Source organism: Lolium perenne, chromosome 5 (assembly GCF_019359855.2).
Source record: "Lolium perenne isolate Kyuss_39 chromosome 5, Kyuss_2.0, whole genome shotgun sequence".
In the NCBI taxonomy this organism is placed as follows: Eukaryota; Viridiplantae; Streptophyta; class Magnoliopsida; order Poales; family Poaceae; genus Lolium; species Lolium perenne.
This window is the reverse complement of record NC_067248.2, coordinates 52823132-52838403: the sequence shown is the minus strand read 5'-3', so window position 1 is coordinate 52838403 and position 15272 is coordinate 52823132. Positions and strand designations below refer to the sequence as shown.

At 45.6% G+C, this 15272-nt stretch overlaps 1 protein-coding gene across 1 annotated transcript; it reads left to right on the top strand.

Annotated features, from left to right (window-relative positions):
• Positions 1 to 12418: 12418 nt before the first annotated feature.
• Positions 12419 to 14950, top strand: LOC127299188 (ABC transporter G family member 16). The gene has a single exon (XM_051329117.2). It carries the CDS (start codon positions 12520 to 12522, stop codon positions 14554 to 14556), a length of 2037 nt encoding a protein of 678 aa, XP_051185077.1. The 5' UTR covers positions 12419 to 12519; the 3' UTR covers positions 14557 to 14950.
• Positions 14951 to 15272: the final 322 nt, after the last annotated feature.

Here is a 15272-nt window from a genome sequence, read left to right as displayed (position 1 = left end):
GTACCGTGGCTTATTCGTATAGGGTTTTCGCGACGGAGACTTTTTATAGGCGAAAGGGCAGCCTCGGAGGGGCCCTGGTGGGGCCACACCATAGGGGGGCGCGCCCCAGCCCTTGGCCGCGCCGCCCTGTGGGGTGGGCCCCCCCAGGCTCCCCTCTGGTGCCTCTCGGGTGTTCTGGAAGCTTCGTGCAGAAATAAGATATTGGGCATTGATTTCGTCCGATTCCGAGAATATTTCCTTACTAGGATTTCTGAAACCAAAAACAGCAGAAAACAGGAACTGGCACTTCGGCATCTCGTCAATAGGTTAGTTCCGGAAAACGCATCAAAACGATATAAAGTGTGAACAAAACATGTAGGTATTGTCATAAAACAAGCATGGAACATCAGAAATTATAGATACGTTGGAGACGTATCACCGGGCCAGGGACCGGGCGCGCCGGCGTGGCGGCCGGTCTGACCGGGTGCTGGGCCGGCCTGGACTTCATCTTCTCCTCTCGCGCATGCCTCCCGCTCCTCCCTCGCGTGTCCATGAGATATCTTCATGTCCAGCTCCTTGTCCAGCTCCACGTCCATCTTCACGTCCAGCTGCTCCTCTCCTCCTCGTGCGATGCTTGTCTCCTCTTCATACCTGATGATACATAAGTAATAGGACTTAGGTAGTATAAAGTTCTCATCAATCAAGGTATCGTTTAGAAACAAGTTCACCTGTTGTTTTAGTAGCTTCGCACGAGCACGTGTCATTGGTCCAATCCTGACTTCATTGGACTTGAGCTTCACAGCAGGTTCATCTTCAGTTGGTAATGACGGAGGTGGTAGTGAGGTAGGGATGGCCTCATCAGTACACCTTCAGGTTAGCATCCGCACCCCTTCCAGTATTAAGTTGCAAACAACAGACAATTGCATTAAGTATGGTGCGTAATGTAATCAACACAAATATCCTTAGACAAAGCATCGATGTTTTATCCCTAGTGGAAACAGCACATCCACAACCTTAGAACTTTCTGTCACTGTCCCAGATTTAATGGAGGGATGAACCCACTATCGAGCATAAATACTTCCTCTTGGAGTCACAAGTATCAACTTGGCCAGAGTCTCTACTAGCAACGGAGAGCATGCAAGAACATAAACACACATATATGATAGATCAATAATCAACTTGACATAGTATTCAATATTCATCGGATCCCACCAAACACAACATGTAGCATTACAAATAGACGATCTTGATCATGATAGGCAGCTCACAAGATCTAAACATGATAGCACAAGAGGAGAAGACAACCATCTAGCTACTGCTATGGACCCATAGTCCAAGGATGAACTACTCATGCATCATTCCGGAGGCGGGCATGGTGATGTAGAGCCCTCCGGTGATGATTCCCCTCTCCGGCAGGGTGCCGGAGGCGATCTCCTGAATCCCCCGAGATGGGATTGGCGGCGGCAGCGTCTCTGGAACTTTTTCCGTATCGTGGCTCTCGGTACTAGGGTTTTCGCGACGGAGGGATTAAGTAGGCGAAGGGGCAGCGCAGGGGGGTGCCCGAGGGGCCCACACCATATGGCGGCGCGGCCAGGGGTGGGGCCGCGCCGCCCTATGGGGTGGCCGCCTCGTCGCCCCTCTTCGTCTCCTCTTCGGACTTCTGGAAGGCTCCGTGCAAAATAAGACCTTGGGCTTTTGTTTCGTCCAGTTCCGAGAATATTTCCTGTGTTGGATTTCTGAAACCAAAAACAGCAGAAAACAGGAACTGGCGCTTCGGCATCTTGTTAATAGGTTAGTGCCGGAAAATGCAACAAAACATTATAAAGTATGAACAAAACATGTAGGTATTGTCATAAAACTAGCATGGAACATAAGAAATTATAGATACGTTGGAGACGTATCACCCCACCATACCAATGCTCATTAAATGCCTTGTATTAACAATATTAATCTTGTCTTAGCAGAGAATTGATGGTACCGACACATGGTACGGTACGGTCGGTCTGACTGTTCCAGTGTTTGTTAACCTCGCAGATCTGTCGAGACGTCTCCTTCTCTTTGAAGTTTTGCTAAGAACCTGAAGTGTTAGTACAATATACCGAATGGGAAATAATTTACAGTATACTAGCAGTATGACTTTTCAAATGTGGAGAGTAAGTTACGGTGTTTGTCTCTCCTCTGTTGGATCTTTGAACACTCTTATTACAAAAAAACAAAAACAAAACTAAGAACTTAAGGGAACTTATTTTACATGGGTTACCTCCCATGAAGTGCATCTATTTTTGATTGTTTAGCTTGACCACATATATATAGTGATGCTCAACTCTTCTTTGGTATTGGGACACTGATGTCTACGTTCCCCCTCCTTTCCTGTAGACAGTGTTGGGCCTCCAAGTGCAGAGGTTTGTAGAACAGCAGCAAGTTTTCCCTTAAGTGGATCACCCAAGGTTTATCGAACTCAGGGAGGAAGAGGTCGAAGATATCCCTCTCATGCAACCCTGCAACCACAAAGCAAGAAGTCTCTTGTGTCCCCAACACACCAAATAGGTGCACTAGTTCGGCGAAGAGATAGTGAAATACAGGTGGTATGAATATATATGAGCAGTAGCAATGGTGCCAGAAAATAGCTTGCTGGCGTGTAGTTGATGGTGGTAGTATTGCAGCAGTAGTAACACAGTAAAACAGTAAACAAGCAGTAGTAACTCAGCAGTATTTGGGAACAAGGCCTAGGGATTACACTTTCACTAGTGGACACTCTCAACATTGATCACATAACAGAATAGATAAATGCATACTCTACACTTTTGTTGGATGATGAACACATTGCGTAGGATTACACGAACCCTCAATGCCGGCGTTAACAAGCTCCACAATAATGCTCATGTTTAAGTAACCTTAAGTGTAAGATAGATCAAAAGACTAAACCAAGTACTAGCATAGCATGCACACTGTCACCTTCATGCATATGTAGGAGGAATAGATCACATCAATATTATCATAGCAATAGTTAACTTCGCAATCTACAAGAGATCATGATCATAGCATAAACCAAGTACTAACACGGTGCACGCACTGTCACCTTTGCACACATGCAGGAGGAATAAAACTACTTTAATAACACATCACTAGAGTAGCACATAGATAAATTGTGATACAAACACATTGCAATCATCAAGAGATATAAATAAGCACTTCACTACGCTCTTCAACAGTGAATAAGTACTTCGTGAAATATAGCCTAAGAGACCCACACGGTGCACACACTGTCACCTTTACACACGTGGGACAAGGAGTCTCCGGAGATCACATAAGTAAAACCCACTTGACTAGCATAATGACATCTAGATTACAAGCATCATCATATGAATCTCAATCATGTAAGGCAGCTCATGAGATTATTGTATTGAACTACATAGGAGAGAGATGAACCACATAGCTACCGGTACAGCCCCGAGCCTCGATGGAGAACTACTCCCTCCTCATGGGAGCAGCAGCGGTGATGAAGATGGCGGTGGAGATGGCAGCGGTGTTGATGGAGAAGCCTTCCGGGGGCACTTCCCCGCTCCGGCAGGGTGCCGGAACAGAGACTCCTGTCCCCCAGATCTTGGCTTCGCGATGGTGGCGGCTCTGGAAATTTTCTCGTATCGTGGCTTCGGTACTGGGGGTTTCGCGACGGAAGCTTTAAGTAGGCGGAGGGTCAACGCGGGGGGCCACACGAGGGGCCCAGGGGACAGGTCGGCGCGGCCAGGGCCTGGGCCGCGCCGGCCTCCCTCCTGGCCGCCTCGTGGCCCGACTGCGTTAGGGTCTTCGGTCTTCTGGAAGCTTCGTGCAAAAATAGGACCCTGGGCGAAAGTTTCGTCCAATTCCGAGAATATTTCTTTACTAGGATTTCTGAAACCAAAAACAGCAGAAAACAGCAACTGGCTCTTCGGCATCTTGTTAATAGGTTAGTTCCAGAAAATGCATAAATATGACATATAATGTGCATAAAACATGTAGGTATCATCAATAAAGTAGCATGGAACATAAGAAATTATCGATACGTTGGAGACGTATCAGCATCCCCAAGCTTAGTTCTGCTCGTCCCGAGCAGGTAAAACGATAACAAAGATAATTTCTGAAGTGACATGCCATCATAATCTTGATCATACTATTTGTAAACATATGTAATGAATGCAGCGATCAAAGCAAAGGTAATGACATGAGTAAACAAATGAATCATAAAGCAAAGACTTTTCATGAATAGTACTTCAAGACAAGCATCAATAAGTCTTGCATAAGAGTTAACTCATAAAGCAATAAATCAAAGTAAAGGTGTTGAAGCAACACATAGGAAGATTAAGTTTCAGCGGTTGCTTTCAACTTATAACATGTATATCTCATGGATATTGTCAACATAAAGTAGTATAACAAGTGCAATATGCAAGTATGTAGGAATCAATGCACAGTTCACACAAGTGTTTGCTTCTTAAGGTGGAAGGAGATAGGTAAACTAACTCAACAATAAAAGTAAAAGAATGGTCCTTCAAAGAGGAAAGCATCGATTGCTGTATTTGTGCTAGAGCTTTTATTTTGAAAACATGAAACAATTTTGTCAACGGTAGTAATAAAGCATATGAGTTATGAAAATTATATCTTACAAGTTGCAAGCCTCACGCATAGTATACTAATAGTGCCCGCACCTCGTCCTACTTAGCTTGGACTACCGGATCTTTGCATGCCATGTTTCAACCAAGTGTCACAAAGGGGTACCTCCATGCCGCCTGTACAAAGGTCTAAGGAGAATGCTCGCATTTTGGATTTCTCGCTTTTGATTATTCTCAACTTAGACATCCATACCGGGACAATATGGACAACAGATAATGGACTCCTCTTAAATGCATAAGCATGTAGCAAAGTTATTATTCTCATATGAGATTGAGGATATATGTCCAAAACTGAAACTTCCACCATGGTTCATGGCTTTAGTTAGTGGCCCAATGTTCTTCTCTAACAATTTTGCATGCTCCAACCACTAAAATGATAGACCTTCAGACAAGACGGACATGCATAGCAACTCACATGATATTCAACAATAGGTGATGGCGTTCCCCAGAAGCATGGTTATCGCACAAATGTGCAACTTAATAAAATATAAAGTGCATAAGTACATATTCAATACTACGATAGTTTTTAAGGCTATTTTGTCCCATGAGCTATATATTGCAAAGGTGAATGATGGAATTTTAAAGGTAGCACTCAAGCAATTTACTTTGGAATGGCGGAGAAATACCATGTAGTAGGTAGGTATGGTGGACACAAATGGCATAGTAGTTGGCTCAAGGATTTTGGATGCATGAGAAGTATTCCCTCTCGATACAAGGTTTAGGCTAGCAAGGTTATTTGAAGCAAACTCAAGGATGAACAAGTGCAGCAAAACTCACATAAAAGACATATTGTAAACATTATAAGACTCTACACTGTCTTCCTTGTTGTTCAAAACTCAATACTAGATATTATCTAGACTCTAGAGAAACCAAATATGCAAACCAAATTTTAGCAAGCTCTATGTATTTCTTCATTAATGGGTGCAAAGCATATGATGCAAGAGCTTAAACATGAGCACAACAATTGCCAAGTATCACATTATCCAAGACATTTTAGAATTACTACATGTAGCATTTTCCAATTCCAACCATATAACAATTTAACGAAGAAGAAACTTCGCCATGAACATTATGAGTAAAGCCTAAGGACACATGTGTCCATATGCAACAGCGGAGCGTGTCTCTCTCCCACAAAGTGAATGCTAGGATCCATCTTATTCAAACAAAAACAAAAACGAAAACAAACCGACGCTCCAAGCAAAGAACACAAGATGTGATTGAATAAAAATATAGTTTCAGGGGAGGAACCTGATGATGTTGTCGATGAAGAAGGGGATGCCTTGGGCATCCCCAAGCTTAGACGCTTGAGTCTTCTTAAAATATGCAGGGGTGAACCACGGGGGCATCCCCAAGCTTAGAGCTTTCACTCCTCTTGATCATAGTATATCATTCTCCTCTCTTGACCCTTGAAAACTTCCTTCACACCAAACTTCAAGCAAACTCATTAGAGGGTTAGTGCACAATTAATAATTCACTCATTCAGAGGTGACACAATCATTATTTTCACTTCTGGACATTGCATAATGCTACTGGACATTAGTGGATCAAAGAAATAAATCCAACATAGCAAAAGAGGCAATGCGAAATAAAAGGCAGAATCTGTCAAAAACAGAACAGTCCGTAAAGACGAATTTAGAAATGGCACCAGACTTGCTCAAATGGAAAAACTCAAAACTAATGAAAGTTGCGTACATATCTGAGGATCACGGTCGTAAATTGGCAGATTTTTTTCGAATTTTCTACAGAGAATTGTGCCCAGATTCGTGACAGACAGCAATGCTGTTTCTGCGCAGCGATCCCAAATATAACATCAACTTTGACATAGAAACTTTACTTGGCACAAAAACATGATAAGGAGAGGTTGCTACAGTAGTAAACAACTTCCAAGACACAAATATAAAACAAAGTACTGTAGTAAAAAAAACACATGGGTTATCTCCCAAGAAGTTCTTTCTTTATAGCCATTAAGATGGGCTCAGCAGTTTTAATGATGCACTCGCAAGAAATAGTATTTGAGGCAAAAGAGAGCATCAAGAGGCAAATTCAAAACACATTTAAGCCTAACATGCTTCCTATGAAAGAGAATCTTGTAAATAAACAAGTTCATGAAGAGCAAAGTAACAAGCATAGGAAGATAAAACAAGTGTAGCTTCAAAAATTTCAGCACATAGAGAGGTGTTTTAGTAACATGAAAATTTTTACAACCATATTTTCCTCTCTCATAATAACTTTCAGTAGCAACATGAGCAAACTCAACAATATAACTATCACATAAAGCATTCTTATCATGAGTCTCATGCATAAAATAATTACTACTCCCAACATAAGCATAGTCATTCTTATTAATTGTAGTGGGAGCAAATTCAACAAAGTAGCTATCAAATATAGGAGGTATATTGTAATCATAATCAAATTTATCCTCCATAACAGGTGGTAACAAAAGACTACTATCATTATCATCATCATAAATAGGAGGCAAAGTATCATCAAAGTAAATTTTCTCCTCAATGCTTGGGGGACTAAAAATATCATGCTCATCAAAACCAGCTTCCCCAAGCTTAGAATTTTCCATAGCATTAGCAACAATGGTGTTCAAAGCATTCATAGTAATAACATTCTCATTAGCATGCATATAAAGTTCCATGGGTTTCTTAATTCTTTCTTCAAACACATCATGTCCTAATTCAAGATAAAGTTCATAAAGATCTCTCATTTTATTGTTGTCTTCCATTAAGCCTAACTAGTGTAAACAAGAAACCAAATGTCACAATTGCAGAGTCTAAAGGAAATAGCTTCGAGTACTTACAACGGCGAAAATAGCTTAGTAGCCAAGATCCGGAGTGTGAGTACCTTTTACCTTTCCTCCCCGGCAACGGCGCCAGAAAATAGCTTGATGTCTACGTTCCCCCTCCTTTCCTGTAGACAGTGTTGGGCCTCCAAGTGCAGAGGTTTGTAGAACAGCAGCAAGTTTTCCCTTAAGTGGATCACCCAAGGTTTATCGAACTCAGGGAGGAAGAGGTCGAAGATATCCCTCTCATGCAACCCTGCAACCACAAAGCAAGAAGTCTCTTGTGTCCCCAACACACCAAATAGGTGCACTAGTTCGGCGAAGAGATAGTGAAATACAGGTGGTATGAATATATATGAGCAGTAGCAATGGTGCCAGAAAATAGCTTGCTGGCGTGTAGTTGATGGTGGTAGTATTGCAGCAGTAGTAACACAGTAAAACAGTAAACAAGCAGTAGTAACTCAGCAGTATTTGGGAACAAGGCCTAGGGATTACACTTTCACTAGTGGACACTCTCAACATTGATCACATAACAGAATAGATAAATGCATACTCTACACTTTTGTTGGATGATGAACACATTGCGTAGGATTACACGAACCCTCAATGCCGGAGTTAACAAGCTCCACAATAATGCTCATGTTTAAGTAACCTTAAGTGTAAGATAGATCAAAAGACTAAACCAAGTACTAGCATAGCATGCACACTGTCACCTTCATGCATATGTAGGAGGAATAGATCACATCAATATTATCATAGCAATAGTTAACTTCGCAATCTACAAGAGATCATGATCATAGCATAAACCAAGTACTAACACGGTGCACGCACTGTCACCTTTGCACACATGCAGGAGGAATAAAACTACTTTAATAACACATCACTAGAGTAGCACATAGATAAATTGTGATACAAACACATTGCAATCATCAAGAGATATAAATAAGCACTTCACTACGCTCTTCAACAGTGAATAAGTACTTCGTGAAATATAGCCTAAGAGACCCACACGGTGCACACACTGTCACCTTTACACACGTGGGACAAGGAGTCTCCGGAGATCACATAAGTAAAACCCACTTGACTAGCATAATGACATCTAGATTACAAGCATCATCATATGAATCTCAATCATGTAAGGCAGCTCATGAGATTATTGTATTGAACTACATAGGAGAGAGATGAACCACATAGCTACCGGTACAGCCCCGAGCCTCGATGGAGAACTACTCCCTCCTCATGGGAGCAGCAGCGGTGATGAAGATGGCGGTGGAGATGGCAGCGGTGTTGATGGAGAAGCCTTCCGGGGGCACTTCCCCGCTCCGGCAGGGTGCCGGAACAGAGACTCCTGTCCCCCAGATCTTGGCTTCGCGATGGTGGCGGCTCTGGAACTTTTCTCGTATCGTGGCTTCGGTACTGGGGGTTTCGCGACGGAAGCTTTAAGTAGGCGGAGGGTCAACGCGGGGGGCCACACGAGGGGCCCAGGGGACAGGTCGGCGCGGCCAGGGCCTGGGCCGCGCCGGCCTCCCTCCTGGCCGCCTCGTGGCCCCACTTCGTTAGGTCTTCGGTCTTCTGGAAGCTTCGTGCAAAAATAGGACCCTGGGCGAAAGTTTCGTCCAATTCCGAGAATATTTCTTTACTAGGATTTCTGAAACCAAAAACAGCAGAAAACAGCAACTGGCTCTTCGGCATCTTGTTAATAGGTTAGTTCCAGAAAATGCATAAATATGACATATAATGTGCATAAAACATGTAGGTATCATCAATAAAGTAGCATGGAACATAAGAAATTATCGATACGTTGGAGACGTATCAGACACCCATCCCGAAGTAGTTCACCTTTAGTGGGACAATTATGTTGTTATAGACCTTGCTCTATTTCTTCCTAGGGAAATGCACAACAAAAGGATCTCGAAAGTGTAGTTCAAACCAAAGCTTTCAAAGACCTTAAAATGGAATTTTCAGGAGTATCAACGATAATAAGATCAATGAGTGTGGGTCACTCTCTAATTTGAGCAACCATATTTTCTTTGATGCCTACATCTTGTTTATATGTAGAATCCACTAGATGAAGCTTAAGTTCTGTAAGAGTAAAATAACCAAGATTAAATATAGGTTTGAATCTACCAAATAAACTCTTCGGAATGAAAGATTCACTTGCACCAAGATAATAAATTTCAATATTAATAATTTTCTGAAAAATATCTTCTACCTTAGTAGTAAGTTTCTCAGAAAGCGTAATGTAATCCACTTCGAGCCAATGTACCTTTGCATTAACTTGTTTGATAAAGTGTTGGTATGATACTTGATTACCTCCTTCTAAACGAAGATTCTTCAAGGTAATCATCTTTAAAAGATCTTCCACGAAATAGTCAAGTGCGTGAGCATTGCTATAGTCTAGCTCTTTAGGCATCTCATCGTCATCGCACTGCTTTTCATCATCTTGAAATCTGCAACCACATTAGGCTCGGCTTTTTCTACAAACTTGGCAAGGATTAAGGTCTGACTTTCATCTATCTTAATCACCCCCAATTGTGACTCCATCGTTTTCCTTCTCTCCTGCAAGTCATGAACATAAGTTTTCATAGTAATAATATGTTTAGAAAATTGTCCAAGTGCACTGTCATGATCATCTTAATAAGAATATTGTTTTTCCAGTTTGAGATTGCATAAAATTATTGAGGGAATTCTCAAGTAACTAGCGGTTTCCATTAAGTACATCATTATTGTTGTTGCATAAAAGTTTGAGATTGCATACTCAATGGACATGACTCACGATACATGGACATGACTCCGAAACCGTTTCGGGTCAATAACCAGCATTGGGAGACCATGGATATCCATGATGGGACATGACTCCGAAACCGTTTCGGGTCAATAACCAGCATTGGGAGACCATGGATATCCATGATGGCTCCCATGCATACACAAATGTATTTCGAAAGAACCTTGTGTTTGTGCACATGTAATGCCTATAACTCACGATACATATGATAGCCGGGGCTAGACTTCGATATCCTCATGCTTCAAAATCTTTTATCACTATACCAGTCATCCTCATTCTTGTATCATTTGCTTTACCCGTTTATGTATTTCAGTATCCACGTGGTCAATATCACTAAGTGTATGCGCAAATAAAAAGTTGATATCGTAATATAGAGAGGGTTCAGAGTGTATCTCTCCATCATTAGGAGGAGTAATTAATATTGAAGCATGAACTATCCAAGTCTCCACACATACTTTTATTTATAGATGGTCATCATTGTTAGGATTTCCTAATTACGAACAACGGATAAGGACTGATAACGACCACGGAATAGACCATATGGTATGAGGATACTTGATCTAAGGATGTGTACACAATTTAACACCATGATAATAATAACAATATATGATGATAATATCTCGTAATATAACATATAATGGACCGGTACCCTTGTTCTTCCAACAATGTACTCTCATTGTTGTTGGTATTCTTTGTTACATTAACAATAGCCATGATCAACATAAAACACATGAGCTAATCCTAGAGACGGGACTAGGAATAACTTGTATAAATCTCTACGTGTGCTTTTGAGTTTTCCTTCGAATCTCATATTCAGGAATCACAACAGCTATAGCCTAAAGAAATAACCATTTAATTAAGAACTTTAAATTACATAATAACAATTATTATTATATCTAGATCATATTTCCTTCATGGTGACGGCCTTCCTCCAACACTTCTCGACAAGATTAGCCCTAATCATCGACAGTTTTCTCGGAATTCGGCAACATTGTGGCATGATGTGCGCTCCTTGTGGTTGCATGGTGCGACATCGGGTGAGGCAGAGTCGAAAACACAGAGGGCGTGATTGAGGAACAACCCCAAGCACCTCGACGAGATCTAGATCTCCAGATCCTTTGGCAGGTGTCTTGGGCCAAGGACTTGCTGAGGGGCAGGGAGGATCGCAAAAGGTGTGCCAGGTGGACAAAGTGGTCCAAATCATGGTAGGCGCGACACACTGTCGGTGGATATGGCGGTGGCTAGAGCCGATGACAATGGTGCATGCGGGCGTTAGACGATGTAGTTCAAGCTCTCACCGACGTCACTTGAGGGAAACCCTAGTTCTGGTTTCTGAGTCGGACATTGGTGGCACTTAGCATTGTTTTCCTTCCCGAGGGCAACCATGTGGGACTTGGATCTAATTTGGGAGACCAGTGCAGATGGTGGTGGTGTTCGAGAATGTGGAGCAGCATGCCATCTACCGCATCATTGATGATGGGTCTCGGCAGCGTGGTGCAACGGGGTCTCAGAAGCAAATGTGTATGGGCGAGCGCAGGGCAGAGGAGATGTCTCGCGTCGTGGTAGCGTCGACGACACCTCGCAAGATGGCGAATATGAATCCAGGAGGGTGCACATGCTCGAGGCGGCTCTCTAGATTTGGGTGGTGAACTGACGATTCTTGTGGCCAGGGAAACAGATCTCGTTTGTCCTCTACCGTTGTGCTAGTTGGTGGTGTATCACCTTGTTTGGCGTATTCGATATGTATGTTCCTTATAAAGCTTTTGCCGGTCTTTTTAAAAAAGAAAATCTTAATCAGCACGGCGATTTAGGAAGCGGACCATCCGCAAGTTGCCACGTGGCAACGTCACGGATGAAAGCTGCCATCCTATTATCCTAGCCGTGAAGTGTAAAATCTGACGGCCTCCAGACCTCCAGTTCATCGTTCCCGGAGAAGGTCCTAACGTTCTCCGGATATAAAATTCGGAAAAAATAAAGTTGATATTGAGCAAAGGAAAAAAAGAAAGTTGATATTATTCACGTCGCTTAGTTGAAAAAAAAAAGGTGTGGCCGGTTGTGACTCTTGTACCGCTGGCGTATTACAGAGCTGGACTCAGCAGACTTCTTACCTGAGTCGAGGCTGATTAGCTCTCCAACTTGGAACCAGTTAACAACTCTGGGACTATAAGTAGGTAGCGATCACCAATATTCCCGAGTTTCAAACCAAACACGAGACAAAGGCACACCCTAGCACCTACGGATCGGCAGTCGATCGATCGACGGATCGAGCTCTTGTTGTCGTCCAAGAGCTAGCTAGCGTCGATCGCCGTCGTCGCGACACCATGGCCACCTCCGGCCACATCGTCGTCGACGTCGGCACCGACGAGGACGCGTCAGCAGGGCAGCCGCCCGTCGCGCCGGTGCCGTACCTCCTCACCTTCGCGGACCTGTCCTACACCGTCAACACGAACAAGGGTAGCTGGCTGACGAGCTGGATGCCGTCCCGCACCCCGGCAACCACCAGGGCGCTGCTGGGCGGCGTCTCCGGCGAAGCGCGGGAGGGCGAGCTGTTCGCGGTGATGGGCGCGAGCGGATCGGGCAAGTCGACGCTCGTGGACGCGCTCGCCGGCCGGATCGCGCGTGAAAGCCTCCACGGCAGCGTCACGCTCAACGGAGAGACCCTCCACGGCCGCCGCCTCCGCACCATCTCGGCCTACGTGATGCAGGACGACCTGCTGTACCCGATGCTCACCGTGCGGGAGACGCTGATGTTCGCCGCCGAGTTCCGCCTCCCCCGCGCGCTCTCCCCGGCCAGAAAGCGCGAGCGCGTCGACACGCTCATCGGCCAGCTCGGCCTAACCAACGCCGCCGACACCGTCATCGGCGACGAGGGCCACCGCGGGGTCTCCGGAGGCGAGCGGCGCCGGGTCTCCATCGGTACGGACATCATCCACGACCCGATCCTGCTCTTCCTCGACGAGCCCACCTCCGGTCTCGACTCGGCGAGCGCGTTCATGGTGGTGCAGGTGCTCCGTGACATCGCGCGGAGCGGCAGCGTCGTCGTCATGACCATCCACCAGCCCAGTGCGCGCATCCTCGGCATCCTTGGCCGCCTCCTGTTGCTATCGCGCGGCCGCACCGTGTACGCCGGCACGCCTGCCGGTCTCATGCCCTTCTTCTCTGAGTTCGGCAGGCCTATCCCCCACAACGAGAACCCGGCCGAGTTCGCGCTCGACACCATCAAAGAGCTCGAGGGCCAGGCACCCAACGGCACCGCGCCGCTCGCTGACTTCAACGCCAGGTGGCAGGCAGAACACAAGATCATGGAGAATGTCACAACGATGCCGCTGGAGCTCGCCATCGCCGAGAGCGTGCATCGAGGGAAGCTGGTGGCCGGGAGTGAGACGTCGGGGACGTCCTCCTCGTCGGTGCCGACGTTCGCGAACCCGATGAGGGTCGAGGTGTGGGTGCTGATAAAGCGGTCCTTCACCAACACGAGGCGCATGCCGGAGCTCTTCGGGATGCGCCTGGGCACGATCATGCTGACGGGCTTCATCCTGGCCACCATCTTCCTGCGCCTCGACGACACGCCCAAGGGCGTCCAGGAGCGGCTCGGCTTCTTCGCCATGGGGATGTCCACCATGTTCTACGTCTGCGCCGACGCGCTGCCGGTGTTCGTCCAGGAGCGCCACATCTACCTCCGCGAGACGGCGCACAACGCCTACCGCCGCATCTCCTACGTGATATCCAACGCCGTCGTGTCCTTCCCGCCGCTGGTCATCCTGTCCCTGGCGTTCGCCGTCACCACCTTCTTCGCCGTGGGCCTGGCCGGCGGCGCCTCCTCGTTCTTCTTCTTCGTGCTCATCATCCTCGCCTCCCTCTGGGCGGGCAGCGGCTTCGTCACCTTCCTGTCGGCGGTGGTGCCGCACGTGATGCTGGGCTACACGGTGGTGGTGGCCATCCTCGCCTACTTCCTCCTCTTCTCCGGCTTCTTCATCAACCGCGACAGGATCCCCGCCTACTGGATATGGTTCCACTACATGTCGCTCGTCAAGTACCCCTACCAGGCCGTGCTGCAGAACGAGTTCGGCGACGCCACGCGCTGCTTCGCGCGCGGGATCGAGATGTTCGACGCCACGCCCATCGCCGGCATGACGGAGGCCGTCAAGCTCAGGGTGCTCGACGCCATCGGCAACACCCTCGGAACCAGCATGACGGCCACCACCTGCGTCGTCACCGGCGCCGACGTGCTCGCGCAGCAGGCCGTCACCGACCTAGGCAAGTGGATGTGCCTACTCGTCACCGCCGCCTTCGGATTCTTCTTCCGGGCTCTCTTCTACGTCGTCCTGGTACTCGGAAGCAAGAACAAGCGGAGGTAGTAGAACCATCGGCCGACAAATACGCATCACTGAGATCGCTCGAGAGAGGAAATTAATCATCAAGTATAGTATAATTTTGCTTCGTGCAGATAGCCAGGGAAAGAAATCATCAAAGAAGTTCATATGTTCTTCACTGAATTTTGCTTAGTGCAGAGATTATAGCACACGATATATACTGGTTGATTTATTCAGAGTTTACAGAGAAGACGATTTATTCAGAGTTTACAGAGAAGAAGATTTATTCAGAGCTGTGTTCGATCTTCAGGTGCTTTTACTCACGGGATCCATGGTCAGAGTGAGACAGAGACAGGTGTCCTAAGAGCTTATTTTCTCAATGTAGGCATGTCTGCAAGTTTCAGACACTCCAACTCAATTGAACAATTCGAAATTTCTTATGACCTTAGCCTTTTTTAGCATTGTGTTCGTTGTTTTGTTATACTTGCTGTTGCAGTGTCTTAACTACCCTAGCTTGTAACAATTTCTAGACAACCTCCTCTCTTTTGGACAATCTTCAATCTTTTGTTAGGGGAAGGCAAGAAACGTGAAACTGTGTGCCATCAAATTAGGCACACCCAACTTCCGGAATTAATTTTACCACACATTATAAATCTTTCTCAACCAGAAGATTCATATCACAAGTAAAGATGTGTTAATATCTGATACAGTATATTTGTGTAGAGTAATGCCATATTTTTCATGAATATAAAGACCATGAT